The sequence below is a fragment of the Zalophus californianus genome, chromosome 1, assembly GCF_009762305.2.
Source record: "Zalophus californianus isolate mZalCal1 chromosome 1, mZalCal1.pri.v2, whole genome shotgun sequence".
NCBI lineage: Eukaryota > Metazoa > Chordata > Mammalia > Carnivora > Otariidae > Zalophus > Zalophus californianus.
In genome coordinates this window covers 140,406,519-140,430,341 of record NC_045595.1, presented here as the reverse complement: position 1 = coordinate 140,430,341, position 23,823 = coordinate 140,406,519, and the positions used below count along the sequence as shown (strand labels likewise).

Below are 23,823 nucleotides of genomic sequence, written 5' to 3'. Positions count from 1 at the left end.
TAAAAAGAAAAAAAGATGTAGCATGTCATGAGGCAGAAGTGTTCTTATTTCTTATTATGAGAGGTGGGAAGTTCAATGAAACCTTCACAGAAGAGATGACATCTGAATTAAGCCCGAAAAATGAATAGAACGTGTGCTGACAGACACAAGGGGAGGAGTCCAGGCTGATGGAACATCATAAGCAAAGGCGTAGAGGGCTCGGGAGCTGTGAGGAACCGGTCAGTCAGCTGGGGCTGGATTACAGGGTGTGGACATTGGAACAGAGCCTGAGAGTGGGAGACTAGGGTTATACAGGGTAAGGGTTCCTATTTTATCTTGGTAGCAACTGGGAGTCACTGGTGGTCCTGGAAGAATGAAGTGACACATATTAATTACAACTATGGCAGAGGTAAGGACTCCATTGGAAAATATATTTGTGCCCTGAGGCTGTCTGATAGGTCATACACCTGTGCAATTCCACGTGATTCAGGAATGGAATTTCTCTTATCTACTTGTTATCCCTGTCTTTCCTTGTACAAACCACAAATGAAGACAAAAGAGACCATTACAGAAACCTGGGCAAGAGGGAGTGGGGAGGCAGTGAAGCTAATCGCTTGAGGTGGTCCTTTTGCTCTACAGTTGCTGGAGTGGAGGACTGTGATTTATCAAGGTGAGAAAGGCATTGCTGTTTCCTCTCTATCTCCCAACCCCGGTCATCACCACTGATAACACATGGGGCTATAAAGGGGGCAGCTACTTTATTAGAGTTTTATTTTTAATTTAAAATAAATAAAATTTAATTATCCAGAACCTTTATTGTTTCTCTCTTGAGCCTGTCTCAAAGTATTTTAACAGCCAGAAATAAATGAATGAGTGGCAGTGCTCTGTAGTCGAGCACACTATCTATATACATCCCTTATGGCATGCAGAACACCATCCCATGGTTACAGATGTTTCAATGCCTAGATTCTCCTTCCAACTACCTAAGGGCTCCTCATTAACAGGGCAATTCTCCTTTTCATCATCATAGCCCCGCTGTGCCTAAAAAAGCCAAAAAGCTCTGTAAACATTCTAAGCAGAGAAGAGAATAGTGCTAGATCTGATGATGGGACTGGGAACAGGATTTCTAACTTACTTGAAAAATTAAAGGTTAGCAAAGATAAGCCACGACCAGAAGAAAATATCTTATAATTACGTATCTAATAAAGGACTTATATCCAGGTTAAATAAAGAACTCTCAAAATTCAATAAGAAAACAATTTAAAAAGGGACAAAAATTTCAATAGATATTTTATCGAAGAAGATATAGAGATAGCAAGTAACCCTATAAAACATACCCCAAATCATTAGTCATTAGTTGCAAATTAAAAATTAAACAGGATACTACTCCATACGTACTAGAATGGCTAATATTTTAAAAATGGAAAATACCAAGTTTTGGTGAGGACATGCAGCAGCTGAAACTCTCATTCATTGCTGATGGGAAGGCACAATGAAGTACAATCACTTTGGAAAACACCTTAACACTTCCGTATTAAGTGTTACACTTACTGTAAGTTACACTTACAGTATGACCTACAAATATTAGCTCTAGATATTTACCCAAGAAAAATAAAAACTCATGTCCAGACAAAGCCTATAACATGTTTATAGCAGACTTAATCATAATTGTCAAAACCTTGAAGCAGCCGAATGAACTTCAGCTAGTGAATGAATAAACAAACTGTGGTACATCTATACAATGGGATACTACTCAGCGACCAGAAATGAACTTCTGATATACTCAATTATTATGAACTCATCTCAAATACATTATGCTAAGCGAAATAAGTCTAATACCATATGATTCCATCTAAATGACATTCTGATGGATATTAAGGAGGGCACGTGTGGTAATGAGCACCGGGTGTTACACGCAACAATGAATTGTTGAACACTACATCAAAAACTAATGATGTATTATTTGTTGGCTAATTGAACATAATAAAAAAAATAAATGACATTCAGAGGGCACCTGGGTGGCTCAGTCAGTTAAGCATCTGCTTTCGGCTCAGGTCATGATCTCAGGGGGTTGGGACCGAGCCCCGCATCAGGCTCCCTGCTTGGAGGGGAGTCTGCTCCTCCCTCTACCTTTCCCTCTGCCCTTCCCGCACCCCCACACACACACTTGTGTTCTCTCTCTCTCAAATAAATAAATAAAATATTAAAAAATAAAATAAATGACATTCCGGATAAAGCATAGTTACTGGAACAAAAAACCAATCAGTGATTTCTAGGGGCTTGAGGTCAGGGAAGGTTGACTGTACAGTAGAAGTATGAGAGAAATTTTGGGGCATAATGGAAATTTTTTGTATCTTAAGTATAGTAGCTTTTATGCTGCTGTATGCATTTGCCCAAATTCAGAGACTCCATACACCAAAAGCTGAATTATACTGTATGTAATAAAAGAGTAAATTAAAAAAATAAATTCTAAAAGGTCAAGAGTTGTGTAGAATAAAAATGGATCTAACTAATTCCAGTCTCTTGATTAGAGATTTGGCTTTATTTACAAGGACTGGTAGGAGACAAGCATTTGCTTATGGACTCATTCTACACTGCCTTTTCCCAGCCCTTTCCAAGAAGTTAAATCACACAGATCCTCCAAGACCCACTTGGTCACTACCTCTCTAGATATGGCTGGCTCTCTCGTAACAATAACTACTTCCTACCTTGCATAATTATTATCCGGACATATGGCTGATCTCCTGCTAGATTGTGAGCTCAAAGACAGGGCTTGGATCCTGACTACCCAACACAGCACCCCGCACACACAGTTTGGTGGATATTTGTTTCAAATCAGGTACAATGAGGAAGCCCCCTATAAAAGCAGAGATCAATAACTATGTAGAAATAAAAGTCTACACTTCCTCAGAACTTCCTGATATACATGTTATGCTCACCCATACAAATAATCTTATAGCTGATGTAAAGACTAAAATTTTAGCCAATTATTACATCTATTCATTCATTCACTGAGTATTTACACTGAGGCAAATCCTTCTGCCAGGCACTAAAGATACAGAGGTGAATAAAACTGTGCCTGTCCCCATGGAACTTTCATTCCAGGGAAGGTGACAGAAATTAAATAACTAATTAACTAAGTAATTAAGTAAGTAATTAGACAATTAATAACATAGATGCTATCCTAACAGATACAATGAAAAAGAAGTACGGGTTAGTATGAAAGAATATATAACAGGGAGATATATATCTCTTTGAAGAACTGACTTTTGCACAGAGTGCTGTAGAATGTGAGGGACAAAGTTGAAGGGAGAGTGTGATAGCCTTGGAATAGAAGGGGAACGCTCTCTGTGAATGTCTAAAAGTATCTCAGAAAGCTTCATTGCCAAGATCAAGAAAATGGAACACAAGGAGGCTGAATCAATAGGGACACACCCAAACATATAGAGCTATATAAGCCACCATAAGGAATTGAAACTTTATTCTCAGAATAATGAGAAACACTTCCACAGCTTCCAACAGCGTAGATAGATTATTTAATTTAACATTTTAAATAGATAACATTGGTTGCCATGTGAAGAACGAGTTATAAGGAGCAAGAGTAGAGGAGGAACAGTCAGTTATGAAGCTATTGCAGGAAAGTCAAGGCTTGGACTGGATGATAGTTAGAGAGAAGTGGACAAAGCCACAGCAAAGAAGACCTAAGATGGATTGATGAGAAGTGTAAAAAAAAAAAAAAAAGGCAACTTGGTTCAGAAGCTCTTGAACCTCAAATTTACAATATCAATTATGGAATCCTAGAAGGTTAGACTCCAAAGGAGCTAGACAATTTTACAGATGAGGAAACACAGATTCAGAAAGGTTAACTTATCCAAGGTCACCCAATGAAGTAGCAACAGCAATCCAAGGTTACCCAATGAAGTAGCAACTAAACCACTAAACCACAATATCAAGCTATTTTATGTCCCTTGTGTTATTTCTTATTTACACTTTTTAAAGTCCAAATTCAACCTCTGCTTTATTCTGAAGAGAAGACAGAGTATATTATTCTTCACTCTTAAAGCAAGCACAGAAATGGTACCATCCATGGGTCATGGTCAATAACAGAGACCCTAAGATATTTAGACTAAGACCCAGGAGATTATAAATAGCATAAAGATAGGAACAGGACCTATTTGTTCACCATTGTATCCTAATGCTTAGCAAATGCCTCGCTCATCAAAGTATCTCAATAAATCCCTGCTCAATAAATGAATATATTTTCTTTTGCAATTATATTGAAAAATACAAATGAAAAACAATACAAATCTCAACTGATTTAGAGTCACCAAAGCCAAAATAAGTGGCAGAGAATCATGGGACCATAGACTAATTTTTAAGCAATTGGTTTTGAAGAATATGCTACTACTTGCCTTTGAATTCTTTTTTTTTTTTTTTTTTTTAATGAGAGAGAGAGAGGGAGTACATGAGAGGGGGGAGGGTTGGAGGGAGAAGCAGGCTCCTCACCAAGCAGGGAGCCCAATGCGGGACTCGATCCCGGGACTCCAGGATCATGACCCACGCCGAAGGTAGTCGCCCAACCAACTGAGCCACCCAGGTGCCCCTTGCCTTTGAATTCTTAGAAGATTGATAAGTAAATAAACATCTAGAGAAAATGAAACCTTTCTGGGCAAGGATTTAATTGCATTTGGAAATGTGTATGTTTGTGGGCAAACACCCACCTTTGAATGTAAAAATCTCAACCCTAATCTCTTAGTACAGAGAACCAGTTGGTGCTTACCCATATGCCAAGTGTTGTCAGTTTTAAAGGTCATCAACTGAGTTTCTGCTTACTTACTTGCTTTTGCTGATTATAAAAAAAATCTGAAATATGTTATCTCACTGTATCTCCATAATAACTTTGTGATATTATCATCTTCATTTTATAGATAAGGACAGAGAATCACATGAAGCCAAGATTTGACTTGATTCCAGAATTTTTTTTTTCTCTGCATTATATTGTGAATTATTCAGGGCATTTTCTGACCCAGGACATTTTCTGAACTCCCATAGCAATGAGATTTTTAAATTCATTACACTGACAAAAAAGAAAATACTCGGATGTTCCTCTTCTGGATCAGAGAGTAATGGGCTAAGTCTCGGGAAGACCTCTGAATTCACCATGATCTTTTTTTGATGTAATGTGTTTTATCTTAAGGAGCCATTCTGAAAGTTGCTGAAATATTGCACCAACCTGAGACTCATCTGCTATTCAAAACTTCAAAAAGGCTTTTGCAATGGAAGATAGTTTGGCAGTATTTCAAAATGTTAAACAAAGAATTACCATATGACTCAGCAATTCCCCTTCTAGGTATATACTCAAGAGAAATGAAAACACATACCCATACAAAACCTTGTACACAAATTTTCACAGCATTATTTATAATAGACAAAAAATAAAAACAATCTAAAAGCCCATCAATGATGAATGGAGAAACAATGGAATATTATTTATCAATGAAAAGTAAGAAGTACTGATACCTGCTACAACACAGATGTATTTTGAAAACCTAAGTGAAAACATTATGCTAAGCCAGTTACAAAAATCCACATATAATATAATTCCATTTCTATGAAATACCCGGAGTAGGCAGAGCTATAGAAACAGAAAGGAGACAAGTGGTTGCCTGAGGCTGAGGGAAATGGGGAGAAGGGATGGGGATTGGCAGCTAATGGATACAGATTTTCTTTCTTGGGTGATGAATACGTTCTTAACTTAGGCTTAAGACCTAGTGATGGCAAGGCTAACAGGACTGTTTTCTACTGCTTTCAAACATGGTGACTTTAGAAAAAAATAGGAAATAAATTATGTCTTTAGCAGTGAAAAAGTTGGGATTCCCTATGTCTGCCAGGGAAAAGAATAATGGGTTTGGGACTAGACGACAAGGGCTGGAGTCCTGGTTCTTCTGTCTACTATCTGCATGGCTATGGCTAAGTCTCCTAACTTCTCCAAGTCTCTGCTTCCTTATCTGTGAAACGGAAATATGATACACTTTATTGCTATTCTGATGATCAATAATGCAAGCATTTTAAAAACTATAAAACACTATATAATTGCACTCACCACTATCACATTTAATCGATACAATGTGAACCGTACCTGGTACATACTGTAAGCCTAAAACTACATATGTTTATTGCATGGAGAAATGAAGGACGGCTGACCGTTAAAGGAAGACACACTCATTTGTTTAACACATGTATAATCATGCCCACAGATGTTGAAATATTGACACCTGGCTTAGTACACTCTGTAGCACTGTTAACTTAAAAAAACAAAAACAAAACAAAATCAGAAAACTGCCTGTAATCAACAGAAATGTTTGAATGAGCTGACAAACTCGACAAGAATTAGTGTACATAGGTATTTTGGGGGAGTTGTTTTTATTTTTTGTCTATTTTAAGTAATGCTGTGAACATTTGTGTATAAGTTTTTGTATGGGTATGTGTTTTCATTTCTCTTGAGTATATACCTAGAAGGGGAATTGCTGAGTCATATGGTAAACTTTGAGCATAAGCAAACTTTGAAGCAGAGATGTGTGGACTTAACTGATTTCAACTTCCAACAGTTTGAGTGGCTAAATGTTTACTTTCTTGAAATTATATACCTAACACAAATATCAGCCTAGTTATAATGCAGAAACTCAACAGTAATATCTCTTTTCCCTTACCAATCTCCATAGTAATCTACCAAGGTCATTTCATGAATATCGAAATCATCACTGTGCTAGCAAAGTTATTAACAACCCAATTTACAGATAGAAACAAAGAGCTAATTAACCAACAATACCTTGCAATTGTTCCTTAGTTACCATCCAGAGAACTCCAATGGTTTAGGTCTTCATTCTTTCTTCCAAAAATTAAGTTACTCATTATTTCTAATTATAAATATAATCAGATTGTAATATATTCAGATAATACATAAAATTATTTTAAAAGGGTGGAAATAAATTCAAACACAATTCCACTTTTTAAAGATAATCACTGTTAAGATTTGGGTATATTCTACCAAAGGTTTTCTACACATATGCACATACACACATACACACACGCCCACAGGGGTGTGTGGTAAACCAGCTGGGGGGTGGGAGGGACCTGCTTTGTACAGTCTGTTTATCAACTTCCATGGGGCAAATACTCTCACCATGGTCAATTTCAAACTACCAACAATTTACCAACAGCTCACAAAATGCCTGAAAACTAAACAAGTAACTCTCATGAGCCAGCTGGTGTGATCCTGCTCCAAAAAAAAGTGCCATTGTTTTTAAAGTTTGCAGATGAGTCCTGCTGTATGGTACCTGTTTTTAAACAGAAAATATCTATTATAAACTAACTTCCATATTAATAGATACAAAATTATGCTTTAATGTCTCAATCATTTTCCCATGTTACTGATAGAACAAATTATTTAAAGCATCCTCAACCAATGGATATTTTTACAATGTTCCAATATTACCCACTTTAACAATTGCATGAAAAATGAAGTTGTGAATACATCTTGATGCACTTCTCTGATTATTTCCTTAGGATCTATGTGTGGAAAGCTCATTACAAGGTCAAAGAGAGGCACTTTGGTTCTTTGGAACAAATAACCACGGTGCCCTCCACAATGCCTGTTCCAAGTACGCTCTGGCCCACAGGGCATATAAACACCATATCTGGTCGTTAGATCATGATGTCCTAACCAGTGCTAGGTGGTAGGATTTGTTCTCTTCAATCATTGCCAAGGTAATGGGTGAAAAATGATATCTAATTGTTGATTTAATTTGCATATATCTTCTTACTCATGATCTTGAGCTTCTTTTTACTATGACCAATCTGCTTTTACCTTTTTTGAACTGCCTGAACTGCAAGTTAAAAATCTTTGCTGTACCTCTGAAAGAAATAATACATTATATGTTTAAAAAAAAAAGAAGAAGAAGATAACAGGAGGGGGAGAATGAAGGGGGGGAAATCGGAGCGGGAATCGAACCATGAGAGACGATGGACTCTGAAAAACAAACTGAGGGTTCTAGAGGGGAGGGGGGTGGGGGGATGTGTTAGCCTGGTGATGGGTATTAAGGAGGGCACGTTCTGCATGGAGCACTGGGTGTTATACACAAACAATGAATCATGGAACGCTACATCAAAAATTAATGATGTAATGTATGGTGATTAACATAACAATAAAAAAATCTTTGCTCATTTTTCAGTCTACTTTATGTTGGAAGGATTTTTTTGGTGTGCAAAAGCTCCTTAATGACATTAACCCTTTGCCATGTCCCATATTTTCCAATTTTTCATTCGTCCTTTAACTTATGATATTTTAACGCTACACTAATTGTGTCAATCTTTATGTAGTCAAATATATCAAACCTTCTTTAGTGATATACCCAGAAAGTCATTCTCTACTTCAACATTATGAAAAAGTTTGCATATTATTTTCTTCTAGCACTTTTAGGATTTAATTTATTTTTCACATTTAAATATTTCATTCAACTGAGATTTATTTGGGGGTCAGGCAAAAGGTAAGAATGTAACTATTTTTTTTAAAGAAAATATCCAGATGTTCCAGCATTTAAATATATCTTTTTGCACTACCTCTGGATGCTACCTTGGGCAGATGCCAGTTGCAGAGCTGGCTTCCTTTCTTTGCTAGATTCCTGGTTTCACTTCAGTTTTGTCCTCTGAGGATTTCTTACCAACTCAGCAATTCAATTTAAAAGACATTTTTTTTTAATTTTTATTGTTATGTTAATCACCATATATTACATCATTAGTTTTTGATGTAGTGTTCCATGATTCATTGTTTGTGCATAACACCCAGTGCTCCATGCAGAATGTGCCCTCTTTAATACCCATCACCAGGCTAACCCATCCCCCTACCCTCCTCCCCTCTAGAACCCTCAGTTTGTTTTTCAGAGTCCATCGTCTCTCATGGTTCGTCTCCCCCTCTGACTTACTCCCCTTCATTCTTCCCCTCCTGCTATCTTCTTCTTTTCCTTTGTTCTTAACATATGTTGCATTATTTGTTTCAGAAGTACGGATCTGTGATTCAACAGTCTTGCACAAAAGACATTTATTTTTAAATGCAGCATTTCTAGTTGCTTTACAGCATACGGGTTGTTTAGGAGACCCTGTCCACTATACTGAGAGAAAGTGAAATCTCCAATCTATTTCCCACATAGCAGCTAGCACGAACATGTAAAAACTAGATAATGTCAGGGACCAGCTCAAATCCTTTCAATGACTTTTTGTTGCAGCCAAGGCAAATGTAACGGCACCCTTAATATGCACTGGATCCTGCCCACCCTTTCCTCATCAGCTCATGTCCCTTTCCCCCTAGTTCTTGCCACTGTAGCAACAACTGGCATCATGATCCTCAGAGCTCAGGGTCTTCACAGATGCCATCTCACTGCCTTCTCTTTGCTTTGCATAGTGGTTCTTTCTCATCATTTAATTTTCAAGAGAACATCATTCGCTCAAGTGGATATTCCCTCACCACCTAACAAAGCGAGCACTGTCCCATTACTTTTCATCAATGTGATGCCCTATAGATAATCTTCACAGAAGAGTTCTTTTTAATGTGTTTATTTACTTATTTTCTTTTGTCCCATACTCTCCCCAAGACTGTAAGCTCCATGAGAACAGAGATCATTTCTGTCTTATTTACAAATAAATATAGGCAAGCACAGCATCTAGCACATATCCATACACTATGAATGAATGAATGCAAAGTGTCTTACTCATCTTTATCTTCCCTGTGGTACAAAGCTTTGCACATAACAGGCACCCAGGAAACATCTATGGTGCTGGGTTTCACATCTAATCATGAAAAACCAGCTTTTCCAAGTAGAAAGTTTCTATAGACCTGTGTCTTGTTCCTTTTAAATCACAAAGGTGCATTCTCAACCGAAGAGGGGAATGCTTACCATCCTTCTGTGATTAAAGTATTGCGTGCTTTAATATGGATAACTAACCTATGAAAAATATTGATTTCCCTGAGACTGAAAGGGATTTGTGCATTAAACCTGAAAAAAAAAATTTCGGGCATTCAATTCTGGAGAGTTTACAGTGAGTGAAATGACATATCTATGTATGGATTGGTGATAATGCCCCCAGCCCAATTTTCTGTGCACTTGCTGAATCTAGGTGACAATTATTCTGGCTGTTTTGTTGACACACACACACACACACACACACACACACACACACACACACACAAACAGTAACAGTTTCTGAAAAAGATAAAACATTCCAGCTCCATCAGGAATAAAATGGAACTTGGAGTGAAACCATCATCAAATTTCAAAATTCACACCCAATCACTGCCAAAGTCTAGCAGAAAAAAAAAAAATCTGGTATTTTTAGACTGAAAAGAATCTTCTAGAGTTTTATACAGGTGGGTACCAAAAAACTCTTGAAGCCACATGTAAACATCATTTACTAAGTCCCTAAACACCTAGGAGGAAGGACAGAGCCTGCTGTAGTTGGGTAAGAAGGAAAAGCTAGAGAGCCACAGTTAGTATCTCTGAGTTAGCCACATGGGAAGCCAAATGAATAATCCCAAAGCAATCTTGCAGCATACTAAAGGTAATGGCTTCCCGCTCCACTCAAACCCACTGCATCTGCACTGAACCACCATTCGTTCATCCATCTGTAATCTTGTTTAGAACTGCTCTTTCCTTTAGAAAAAAAATTTTTTTAATTTTATTTTATTATGTTATGTTAATCATCATACATTAAATCATTAGTTTTTGATGTAGTGTTCCATGATTCATTGTTTGTGTATAACACCCAGTGCTCTATTCAATACGTGCCCTCTTTAATACCCATCACCAGGCTAGCCCACCCCCCTCCCCCTCCCCTCTAGAACCCTCAGTTTGTTTCTCAGAGTCCATAGTATCTCATGGTTCATCTCCCCCTCTGATCCCCCCCCTTCATTTTTCCCTTCCTACTACCTTCTCTCTCTTTTTTTTTTTTTTGAACATACAATGTATTATTTGTTTCAGAGGTACAGGTCTGTGATTCATCAGTCTTACACAATTCACAGCGCTCACCATAGCACATACCCTCCCCAATGTCTATCACCCAGCCACCCCATCCCTCCCACCCCCACCACTCCAGCAACCCTCACTTTGTTTCCTTTAGAAAAATTTTTATAACCTTGGGAACATGTATATAATCTGAACATATGCAATGGAAGTACACTGTGTATGTTTCAGGAAGCTTGGAGCAAATCAATTTAAAATAGGATCTGCAACATGAAAAATCACATCCTATGTTCAGTTTCTTTTTTTAACTGGTTGAATGTTTCTTTTCAAATGTGTGTGTTCCATATCATCAATTAGTGACAGACAGCTGTGGTTGGCATATTTCAAAAGCCAAGAGTTTTAACTGTAAAGAATTTAGGGGCAACATGGTATAGCACAAATAGCATGCATGTGTTTTAAAGTCAAACAGGTATACAAGTTGTCCCATTTAATAGCTATAATAAGTTATTAAGTTAACTTGGTCCATATATACAATGGAATATTACTCAGCCATCAGAAAGGATGAATACCCACCATTTGCATTGACATTGATGGATCTGGAGGGGATTATGCTAAATGAAATAAGTCAAGCAGAGAAAGACAATTATTATATGGTTTCCCTTATATGTGGAACATAAGAAATAGCATGGAGGACATTAGGAGAAGGAAGGGAAAAATGAAGGGGGGAAATCAGAGGGGGAGATGAACCATGAGAGACCATGGACTACAGGAAACAAACTGAGGGTTTCAGAGGGGAGGGGGGTGGGGGATAGGGTAGCCCGGTGATGGGTATTAAGGAGGGCACGTACTGCATGGAGCACTGGGTGTTATACGCAAACAATGAATCATGGAACACTACATCAAAAACTAATGATATACTGTATGGTGACTAACATAACATAATAAAATTAAAAATTTCAAAAAAAAAAAAACATAGAGGCAGCCACCTGGGTGGCTCAATTGTTAAGCGTCTGCCTTTGGCTCAGGTCATGATCCCAGGGTCCTGGGTTCGAGCCCCACATCGGGCTCCCTGCTCCGCGGGAAGCCTGCTTCTCCCTCTCCTGCTCCCCCTGCTTGCGTTCCTGCTCTCACTATCTCTCTCTCTGTCAAATAAATAAATAAAATCTTTAAAAAAAACATAGAGGTATTAAAAAATAAATAAATAAAAATATTTAGAAGAAAAAAATAAAGTCAAACAGGTATACAAGTTGTCCCAATTTAATAGCTATAGTAAGTTATTAAGTTAACTTTTCAAATTCACTTTTCTGAATCTGGAGCTCCTTATTGGTAAGTAAATGAAAATGCCTAACTCTATCTAATGGGGCTGTTTAAAAATTTATGTAATATTATATATATAATCATCCCCTGGTTCATTTAATGTGATTTCCCTCACCTTCCTTCTCTTCTATTACACACACACACTCCACTATATAGTTATTACCAATTTACAGAGAATTAGAATAAAAGAGATTTAAAGCCATTCTTAGCTTAACATGATCTTCCTTTAGTGATTAAAAAAATTCAATAGTGTGCAATGCTTCATGACTATTATTACCAACGTGAATTACCACTGCATTGTAGATGAGAGAAAGAACCCTTTTAATAACAGGATATTTAGAGTAATAAAGGTGAGCTATCTAAGAGTTTGCAGGAACAGAGACCCTGCTTCATGTTCTTTCTGAAATCCCCCTCGCTAAGTATCTCACTAAGAACACTGCATGCAGTGGGAGCAACTCCTCCAACACTTCCACTTACTAACTCTTCTATTCACAATTTCCATGATTTCATCATTCTCCAAAGCTACACCTTCCTCCTAAACCTGAATACAAGCTGCGTTGCTGCCAAGCCTCAAGCAATACACTGCCACGAGGAAAGACGTGTTACAGCTCAGTGTCAAGTGTAAACAACAGCAGATTGTTTCTGCCTTACACTTTGTGAATGCAGAGTGCAAAGGGGGCTACAGAGTCGGACATTCTTGCCTGCTGCCTCCTCTTCATTATCGTGAAGGCCACATGCAGCTCTTTGCTTCTACCATGTCTGCTGTATACTTCCTTCAGAATAAAAGTATTGCGCAAAATATTTGGTTGACCAAACATTACCCTGGGACACGTTGATGGCTCTCATGGCTGGAGGGGACTAGATTTGAGGGCATCTCTATAATATTTAAGGCTTCTTATTTGCTCTCCTCATTTTAACACATTAGGGAGGAGAGAGTTAGAATGTAAACAAATTTTAAAAATGTAAAAACCTAGGAAAAAAATGAAATATTCAAAAAGAATGCCATCCAATATAAAGCTTGGGGTGGGGGGGCGAGTACTTGAGTGTGGTAATAAAAAAATTTTTTTAATGATCTGAAAAAAATATATACCTAGTTTTGTATCAAATCCAGCGAGTCCCTCTGTGGGAAGCCTAACTCTGTATCTCTCTCTCTCTCTTTGTATCTCTAACTCTCTCTCCTCCTCCTCCTTCTTCCTGTCTCCCTCTCTCCCTTTCCCTCTCTCCCCTTTCTCTCAGTCTTTCTGTCTCTATCTGTGTCTATTCTCTCTCTCCACTTCCCTTTCTTTTCTGCCCCCCTCCCTGCTCCTTCTCTTCTTCGTCCTTTACCTTGAGTGGACAGTAAAAGTGCTGAAGAGGCATTTAGAATCAAGCCATAGATGTCAAAAAAGTCTTGCATAAGAGAAAAGCAATTTTCCCTAGGGGACCAGACAGATCAAAAAGTCCAAAGCAAGTTAGAAAATATGAAGATAAAATTAATGTTTTCTCTCTGAAAAGCAGAAATTAGTTCATCAAGCAACATTTGGGGGTGGTCTGAACTCACAAAGGATCTAAAGAACAAAGTTAACTCACACACATCAATTTATGCTATTAGGAATAATGTGTTTAAACAGCAAACAAGTCCAGGGTGAGCGATTAAAAGTTTCCCCCCAAAGTAAAAAAAGGACAGACAATGCTATAGTAAATAATGGTTAATAATGGTTGAGATCCACTTGGGAACAATTTGTATATCTGTGTTTGCTTTAACAATAATACAGTCCTATATTTCAACTATGGTTATACTTGTATGCAAGTTTAAGTAATTAGTAATCAAAACTCACAATATAATATTAAGAAAGAATTATATTTACATAGAAAAGCCATTAGGGACTGAAAGATGCATTCTCTTTCTATTCCTTTCGAGCATCTACATTTATGGTGCAGGCCCCCCAAGTTCCACTGGGAAGCATAGTCGGCAAATACTTTTCACTTGTTCCCTCTTGCTGGCATGGCAAGCCCAAACTTTAAAGGGACCACAACGTTCTGTTATATAAGTTAAGGCAAAATGCAAACATCAGTACCTTGATGTACATATCAAAGTGTATACTCCTGCCTATGTCAAGGAGCAGTTGAAAAAAATGAAAGCATCTCAAAAAGAAACAAAACAAAACAAAACAAAGGACTGCTGAACAAAGAGCCTTAAACTATTATTAGTCCAGACTCTACAAACACTGTAGGAAAATGATATTTCTTTCTCAATAATGTACAGCTATTCCAAAAGTTTTGATTTTGTTGGCAGAAAGAGAAATAAAATTCATGAAACTACACAGCTCAGCCAAGTCTAGGTTATTGAGGGTATGATTATTTGATCTGTTTTTTCTCATCTTCTCAGCCATCTTGTATTATCGTTGTTCCTACTGCCTCTAAAAGAGAGAAAGACAAAGGCGATTCTCTATATCAGCTTTTATAGGTTTCAATAACAGGTACTTGAAGTTATTGACTGAGGTTCCCAGATTATTTGTAAAATGGATTCATTTTCTCTTTGTCCCTCAAAAATTAATAATGAGAGACACTAGCCCTTAGTGGATTTAAAAATAAAGCAATCATTGTGTTTTTATCTTGAGGATGGATATATTGTATTATTTTCTAAGGAAGTTAATCAGCTGAGGAGAAAAGACATTTTAAGTGGAATAAAAATAGGTGAGAATTGGTCCAGGACTAAGTCACTGATCATCAAGACAGTGATCTGGTTTTATAAAGCTCATCTCAATAAGGCAGAAACAAATATTCTGGTGTAGGGGTGGGGGGAATGTAGAAACAAAGGTGATTTAAACCTGAATGAATTCTCAAAAACCAGACATTGTCACCTATAACCCTATACACGAAATGTATTCCATGCACAAATCCTGGTTTCTCTTAACTAATGTAGCCATGTAAAGGAAGAATCAGGTCATTTTTCTAAACATAGAATTATCATTGCGATACAAGAAGCTGTTCAGGAGAGTTTATATTTGCAAAGTCAGCATCAGATCAATAAATCGTGGTAGTCAAACCTCTTTTTAATCAGGCTACAGAATATCCACTTTTGGGAAGCATAAGTAACTTAAAAAATCAGCATCGGTGTGTTTTAAAATACGAAAGGAAGGAAGGAAGGAAGGAAGGAAGGAAGGAAGGAAGGAAGGAAGGAAGGAAGGAAGGAAGGAAGGAAGGAAGGAAGGAAGGAAGGAAGGAAGGAAGGAAGGAAGGAAGGAAGGAAGGAAAGAAAGAAAGAAAGAAAGAAAGAAAGAAAGAAAGAAAGAAAAAGAAAAAAGGAAAAAAGAAAGAAAGAAAGAGTGACGATATCTGTTCCCAAGAGGCAGCTTTTAAAGGACACTAGGATGACTGCTGGTCTCATAAAGTGGTAAAAATGTAAAATTCGGCTTGGGGACAGGTGGGGGGCGGGGGTTGGGACCAAGTATGGCCTTTAATGTGGCCAAATGAAGCCGTGACGTTTATCACTCCCCTAAAACAAATAAATAAAGGCCCCTAGGGTGAAATGTTATAATTCCAATGACCTTTAGTCTAAGAATAAAATGAAACTGTATTCTTCAGACATTCTCAAAATGTTTGAACTAAATTGCATAGAAATGAAGTGTGTTCAGGATGACCAGCCATGGGCAACAGAGACAGGACTGAATGTCACAAGTATATCTAACTCCACTAAGTATGGAGTTTTTCAAAAAGCATATTCAAATAATATGAGGCCACTGGGGCTGGCAACAAATTGAATCCTAACCAAAGAACCAAAACATAGCATCAGAAATATTATAAGCCCTTACAAAAGTTAAGGCAAAAGAAAAAAAGGAAAAAGAACTAGCCAACTATATCTAAAATATATTAAACACAAATATCCTCTTTACCTGGAGGGATTCCTGTCTTCCACAAACTGTCCCCAACCTACCCTCCCAGCTTGGCTTCTAAATACCCTCATGCCATCCCTTAGTCACACTGCACTGTTCCATTCCCAAATAAGAGATGCATTTTCTCCTAGAAAAGAGCATTTGTTCTTTGATTGAGATGTGTTCTCCAACACCTCCCTACAAGGCTAGTAATGTTCTCCCCTCTATCATGGCATTCTTTTTGGTACTTATTTTCTCTTCTTTCTGTCAGACTTGACTGGAAGATACTTCCATAAGAGCCTTCCCTTATTTACCCTGGATTCTGTAATATAAAACTGTCAAACACACGATCTTTAGACTAAGGTAAAACCATTGTAAGACAAACACTTGTCATTAGAAATTGCTTAACTAAATAATAGGAGGAGTGTACACCATGTATGTTCACAATATATAACAATGACCATAATGCTCTTGAATAAAAATGCAAGAAAGCAGAATTGACCAGAGCTTTGCTATTGTTGGTTGGTTGGTTGGGTTTATAGATAAGGTCACAGTGACCAGGAGTGATTAAATGACTTCTTTAATGTCATTAAACACTCGTAAAGTGAAACAGTCAGAACTTTAAGCAATGACTCTTGATAAGCCAGTGTTTTTACTTATTTATTTTGCATAGTGTTATTCACTTTTGATAAGCCAAAAGATTATTTCCACCCTCTGCAAATTCCTCAAAATTAATAGAAATGAAATCATGGGATCTTACTGCTATTAGCAGAACAAAGTCCTAAAAGAAGGCAATGTGGTTTAAAGGAAAGAGCTCTGTTTTTGGAATTGAGGTAGCCTTCAAAACCTAGCTCTATCAGACATGCCATGGTGATGAGCACTGTTCACTTAGGTCACTTCCCTGGCTCTTCTTTTCCTGAACTACAAATGTGTGTAAGACTCTCTACCCACTCCCCCCATCCCCAGCGCCCAGCATCTTCTGTGACATTAATGATAATGTGTGTACCTGGCGCATGGTCAACTGTTTGTTGACTTTGAAATAAAAAGCTATATTCAAAGATCTGTGTGTGTGCGCTTGGGAGAGAAAATCCATTGCTCTTTTTAACGTGGTCTCTGTAATAAATACTTTTGATATGGTAATATATTTTTTAATTCAACATATTATGTATGGTGCCATTCTCACCCTCTCCCTGACTTGGAATCACAAGTTGCAAATATTTTTTCTATGCTAAAGGCAGTTTTAACACTTCAACTTTCTAACATGCTGCCAATGGAACACACCACAGGAGAAATGTGTGACAAGTTAAGTTTCCTTTTGGAATTCTTGCAAAGCAGAACTTCTTTGAGTTTAGCATTGGAAATGTTCAATTTACAACAAGCAGAAATGGGGATATTGAATTTTGAGCTTACATTACAGTGATTTTCCTCCTGAAGAAACCACCTAAGGAGGGGAATTGGGAGGGAAGATACTTCTTATCTAAAAAGCACAGAAATCTATTACTGAATGGTTCTTTAACCTATGACCCCTTGGATCTTAATCTTTAAAAAAAAAAATTGTGTATATCCTAATGGAGTCCAGCGGGAGTATATTTAGCTAAAACAGCATGCATCTTGAGAACAGAGGAACTAGTTGAAGTCACAGTTATGTTGTGTGTTAGCTGTGTGACTTGTGGTAATTCACTTAACCACTCTGATCCTAACTTTCTTTTCCCCAAAATGGGGTTCGTTTGAGTGTGAGAGTCAAATGAAATCGAAAATTCAAAGTGCTTTCTCAGGGAAGGAAGCTTTATTATTACCATTATAACTACCACATTGTAATTATATTATCACCATTATAATTATCCAAGCTTTAATTCCTTAAAAGTAAATGCTTGCTTTTAAGTATTTGCCTTTATGGCCACCTGAGATGAAAATGTTGCTCCCATTTTCCTGAACAAAAAAGGAAATCACAGTACTGCTACAAGAAAGACTGTGTTCTGGAGTCAGAATTCTGTGCCTTAAAGTCCAGTTCACTGCACTTAAAACACACTGCATGGGGGGGCGCCTGGGTGGCTTAGTTGGTTGAGTGGCTGACTCTTGATTTTGGCTCAGGTCATGATCTCAGGGTCGGGAGATCGAGCCCTGCATTGGGCTCTGCACTCTGTGGGGAGTCTGCTTGATTCTCTTTCTCCCTCACCCTCTTTTCTCTGCCCCCCCAACCCCCATCCCCACTCATGCACATGCTATTATTTCTCGCTCTCTCTAAAAAAAAAATAAAAAATAAAAAATAAATAAATTAAAAAAATGCATGGAACTAAAGCTCTTATGTTCATATGGCTTCTTTTTTAAATGTGGGGCTTCTCTTAGGAGAAGGGTCTACATAGAAAGGCCCAGAACAACCAGACAAAACACCTACTAATATATGCATGTACAGTGCTTTAGGGTTTTCTGGTTATTTCTCCTTTGTTCTTCACATCACTCTGTGATTCCACTCAGATGGGTACCTGAAGCACGGGAAGAACTTCATGAAAGGCCAACGAGTCTGCCAGCATCTATATCATTGTAAGAAGTGATACCTTGATGCACGAGAGGTTCATTGATTCCCTCAAAATGTGCAATGGTCCCTTCTGTCCCCTCGTAGCCCAGTTAGTCGTCCCTTTTATTTTTGTCAACAACACTTCCTTTTTGTTCCTCTTCCTCCAACTAGGAAGTGCATCACTGACACAGACACAATATACCTTTTCATAAGGAAGGCAAATGAGCATGTGCCAGATGGGCCGAGGGGATTACAACATGTTTCCTGCTCCCATGGTGACTGAATGGGGCTGGTATGAGAACTTATCTTATTCAAGAAGTCAGCTTCCCTGGCAGAATTATGAGTCACAGTTCCTGGGTAGAAAAGCTCACTTTCCAATAGCATTTGGGGTGGGGGCAGGGGACCTCCTTGGATGGATTACAGTAAAGGTCATTCAGAAAGGCAACATTGCCAGGATTGCTGGGGAGACGCTAGCACCCAGAAACTTCTGGGATGTCACTGATCTCTCAACAAGAATAACATGGTCACCTCTCCCTTTTCCTTCAAGGTAAGGCAGGACATAAAACTACATTGATGAATTACTGGTATGAATCCAAACAAGTCCCATTATAAAATTGGCCAATTTTGGCAAAAAGGGAAGTGAAGGGATTTTTTCCACCCACTTATTATATATATTATATTTATAATACATATATATATATAATATATATAATATGTACACATATATATCCATCCATTTATAATATATATATATAGAGAGAGAGAGAGTGAGCGTGAGCCTACTATGTGTCTACGTGCCAATCATTATTCTAAGTATTTGTGTAACAAAGAGGATAAGTCCCTGTCCTTGGACAGTTTACAAGCAGCGAAATAGGGAGGGAAGGAGAAAGGGAAGGAAGGAAAGAGAGAGAAAGAAAGAAGGGAGAGGAGGAAGACGGGAAGGAAAAAGAACAGAAAGAAGGAAAAGCAGGGGAGGAGGAGACGAGAGAAAGTTAATATAATGTCAAGAAATGATGAGTGTCAGGAGGGAAACTACAGGTGGATACAGAGATGTGTGATCAGGAGGGTTATTTTAGCTAAGGCGGTTAATTAAATCAGGCCTCTGTAAGCAGATAATATTCAGGCACTGAACTAAATCAAATAAGAACTAATAATAATCAGGGGTTATATTTAACATATTTAAAAATCAGGACATCACCGTCACTGACCAGTCAGATGGGACACTCGGTCAAGCAGGACGGACGCTGGTCTAAATAGCCAGGAGATCTGTGCCCGAGTACATCTCAGCTGAACGCCAGCCCAGATTAGGAAATAGGCTTTCCTTGCAAAAAGGGCCAACAAGGTTGGAAGTTCTCTCCACTGCTCTCAGCTTTGAGCTGTACTCTGTCCTAGCTATACCTCTCCTTTAGTGTTATTTTTGGTCTATACCACTTAAAGCGATAAAATGGTATTTAGGTGGTATAGAAAAACTGAAACATACCCAGAAAGGATAATCGGGAGGAGAGGGCTCCAATCCATGCCATGTGAAGGACAACTGAAGACACATGTCAGAAAACATGGTCATGGCTATACGATCACTATTTTTAACATTTCTGAAGACCTCTCATACAGAAGAGGAATTAAAGTAATGATATTTAAAGTATCGTCTGTGGTCTTCAGGGGAATTATACATGAGAAGCTTTTTCAAAGATATCTAGGTTCCCTGAATTAAAATTAGAGAACCACTGGACTGAGTATTTTCTACTAAAAATCAAGCAGTTGAACTGGAGAAATGTGGAAATGACAAAAATAAATTTCAATTATATGCACTAAAAACTTTCTAAGAACTTGGTCAGTCCAAAGACATATGGACTGCAATTAGATAGGTGATCACTAGGCAGAGTTACCACAGACTGGTTCTGAGCAGTAATTCTAGAGATGAGAGGAGCTCTGAAAAGATGGATTTTCAAATCCCTTGTGACTCTGATTTCATATGATCCAGACCCATGATGACTGAATTTGGTTACTCAAACTCAAGCTTTGGCTGGTTTCTCTTAAGAAGCAACAACCAAAGGAAAAAAAAAAAAAAAAGAGCCTAATGGTAGGTCCCTTCTCTCCTAGATAGAAGCAGTATGACAGAAACCCATCATTATTCATTTGTTCTTAAAAGATCTTAATGGACTATTAGCCTCAATGCTTCCTCCACCACTGGCTGAAGTTTGGAAAACAGAGTTATGCTACCGTCACTGTAGACCTGAGGTAAAGGGAGAGAAGCAGGATTCTAGATGGTTTGGATGTGAAGGTGATGGAAAATTCCTGTATTTATACATACCAGGCCACTGCCCCAACCAAGTACAGAGTGTCCCCTGAAGACTAGAGGTATCATCACCAAAATTCTATGATTCTGTCACATCTATGATTCTGTGGTACCACAGAAGACAACGGATATAAACATCATGTAGTCTTAACTCATTTTTCAGAAAGAATTAACATGTTATAGGTAATTCATATTTTAATAGATTGTCAAAAGCTATTCGCTTACCTGAGGCATCACTTTGAAGGATCCCATAGAAGTAGAGACTCATCACACACCACAAAAGTCCCATCCTGTCAACATAAATACAAAGTTAAGGGAGAGTACTTACCACTCTCAAGAGCTTAAGTAATAATTACTGCATACACAAGCTAACGATGGACAAGGAACTGTTCTAACATGTTTACAATATTAACAGATTTAATTGCAGGAACCGACCAATAAGACTGTTTTTTTTTTTTTAATACCCATATTACAGATATGGAAACTGAGACAAGTTTAAATAACATAACCAACATCTTTTGCCTAGAAAGTGGGAGAATAATGATTAAGTTCCAGCAGTCCGGCTCCAGAACTCTCTCTTTATCATTCAACTACAACTGCCTCCTTAAGAAAAATATTCCTCTTGATTTTTTTCACCAGGAGTCACATTTCTGGCAGATAAATTTGATCTTCTTCCCCTCCTTAGCATTCTTGTGGTCTGTTCCCAGTTGGAAATATTTTATGATCCAGACACTTCTCCTTCTTAGTGATGAATAGAAGGTCTAGAAATCCTGGATGCAGACTTGGTCTATAGTCCGCCACACTCTGAATTTAGAGTAAAGGGAAATATATAAACCTCATGCTCTGCTGTGCCTGCTCTCCTCTTCTCCCTGGAAGAGACAAATGATGAGGCTGGAGTCTAATTTTTGTGACCTTTAGCCTTTCTATTGATAACTAGCTGAAACAGCCAAGTAGCAAGAACTCTGTCCTTACATTTGGTTGTGTGATCTCTAATACGGAAGATCTAGAGATTTAACAACTCTGCGAAATATTTATTTCCCTACTGCCCTAGACATATCTTCCCCCTGACAAAATCTTGATAAGGTTATAAATACTGACACGTGGATATTACTGAAAAATTCCATATTCAAGATTGTCGCTGTTTTGAACACAGCAGCCACATAAGAGTGCTTACAGAGGTCTTGGTAACTTGTCCTGATCACGTTTCTAGTTAAGTGCCAGAGATGAGATTTGTACCCACCTCTGGCCAACATAAGCCTATGGCACAAGTTTCACCACCAAAAGGACCCACCATCATGAAAAGTGCAAAGAGGTATTTGATAAATAGGGTGGCCAAATAATAGCACTTAAAATGAGACACCTGGAAGAGGGTGCCCCTGAAACAAAAGGTATAAACTGGTACTGCCTAAGCAATCCAGAGTCCATCGTCACTTTAAAGGACAATGCAAGTTTCCAACAGCATTCACCTCTCTTGCCCACACATCACCACAAATCTCTAGTTCATATTTGTGCTTCCTTCTTTAGCATGACTGTTCAAAAGTTACAAGTGAGGGCGCCTGGGTGGCTCAGTTGGTTAAGCAACTGCCTTCGGCTCAGGTCATGATCCCGGAGTCCTGGGATCGAGTCCCACATCAGGCTCCTTGCTGAGCAGGGAGCCTGCTTCTCCCTCTGACCCTCCCCCCTCTCGTGTACTCTCTCTCTCATTCTCGCTCTCTCAAATAAATAAATAAATCTTTTAAAAAAAAGTTACAAGTGAGTTTATTATATCCTAAACAACCATTTTTATCTCAGAGATTAAAGGTTTCTTTCTTAACCACCACCATTCTCTTCCAAAACTTAACACTGTTAACTTAAGGAACTCTTCTATCAGTCATTCATTTAGTCAATGAAACATGTGTGAAGCACTTTCTGTTTACAAGTCTCTTTGATACAATTGCCGGGGCCTCTGGTGAGCAAGAGGTAGAACCTCCTCTAAAGGCAATTCTCCCCAGGAGAGGAGATAGACCACTTCATCATCATCAACTATGAAGAAGACACATGCAGAGGCACTATAAGATATGCAAAGATTTCTCAGACAGAAGCTATAGCACTAAGAAGGCCTAGCAGAGACTTAAAATGGGTACAAAAATAATGACTATACAAAGTAAACAGTGATAAACACAGAGAGGAACAGGTAAGTGTCATTGAAGATCAGCAAAAGAAAGATTATTCCAACCTAGGCAATCAAAGAAGACTAAGTACAAGAGGTAGCTTTTGACTGAGCAAGAACTGAATTGAAGCAGAAGGAAAGTGGGGAAAAGAAACTCCGTGGGTAATAATGTTCAGAGATAGGCAAAGCATGGGACATAAAAAGGAAATAGTCTGTAAATAATTCAGTTTGGCTCAAGCACAGGGTATTAGTACAAGAACTATAGAAGACTTTGTTGGAAGGCAGGCCGTAGTAGGATCAGAATGTGGCAAGGCCCTGAATAGCAAAGGACTTGGGATTTAATTTAAACGGAAAATAGGGACCCACTGAAGGTTTCCGATTAGAAGACTGATGTGATTGTCGAATTGTGCCTTCTGGAGATCGTTTCTTCTGGGCTTGTATTGGATGGATTGCCACTAAATTCTGTCTTGAAATCATTTTGTCTCCTGAGCTTGCCATCGAAATACTTGTTTAACTCCTAGCTTTGTGTCATCTATAAACTTGATCAGCACGCCACCTATGTCCTCATCCAACTCATTAATAAAAGTAATTAATAATTCTCCATTAATCATTGTCAGTGGAGAACAACTAGATATTTCATTGCAGATTCAGGGCACAGTAACTTCAGCTCCAATACTCAGCTATGCTAAAGCACTCTACCT

General features: G+C 38.2%; 1 protein-coding gene across 4 annotated transcripts in view; it reads right to left on the bottom strand.

The window, feature by feature from the left end:
• Positions 1-23,823, bottom strand: part of LOC113917532 (interleukin 1 receptor accessory protein) — a 126,844-nt gene that overhangs the window by 60,702 nt on the left and 42,319 nt on the right. For 3 of the 4 annotated variants that reach the window (XM_027585375.1, XM_027585377.1, XM_035729044.1), the window contains exons 1-2: positions 21,809-22,394; positions 21,199-21,263 (exon numbers count right to left, since the gene is read on the bottom strand). In XM_027585375.1, the coding sequence (XP_027441176.1) occupies positions 21,199-21,263; positions 21,809-21,813 (70 nt within the window). In that variant the 5' untranslated portion in view covers positions 21,814-22,394. Of the gene's footprint in view, positions 1-21,198; positions 21,264-21,808; positions 22,395-23,823 lie in introns of those variants that run through there. The other variant, XM_027585376.1, reaches the window with a different exon arrangement.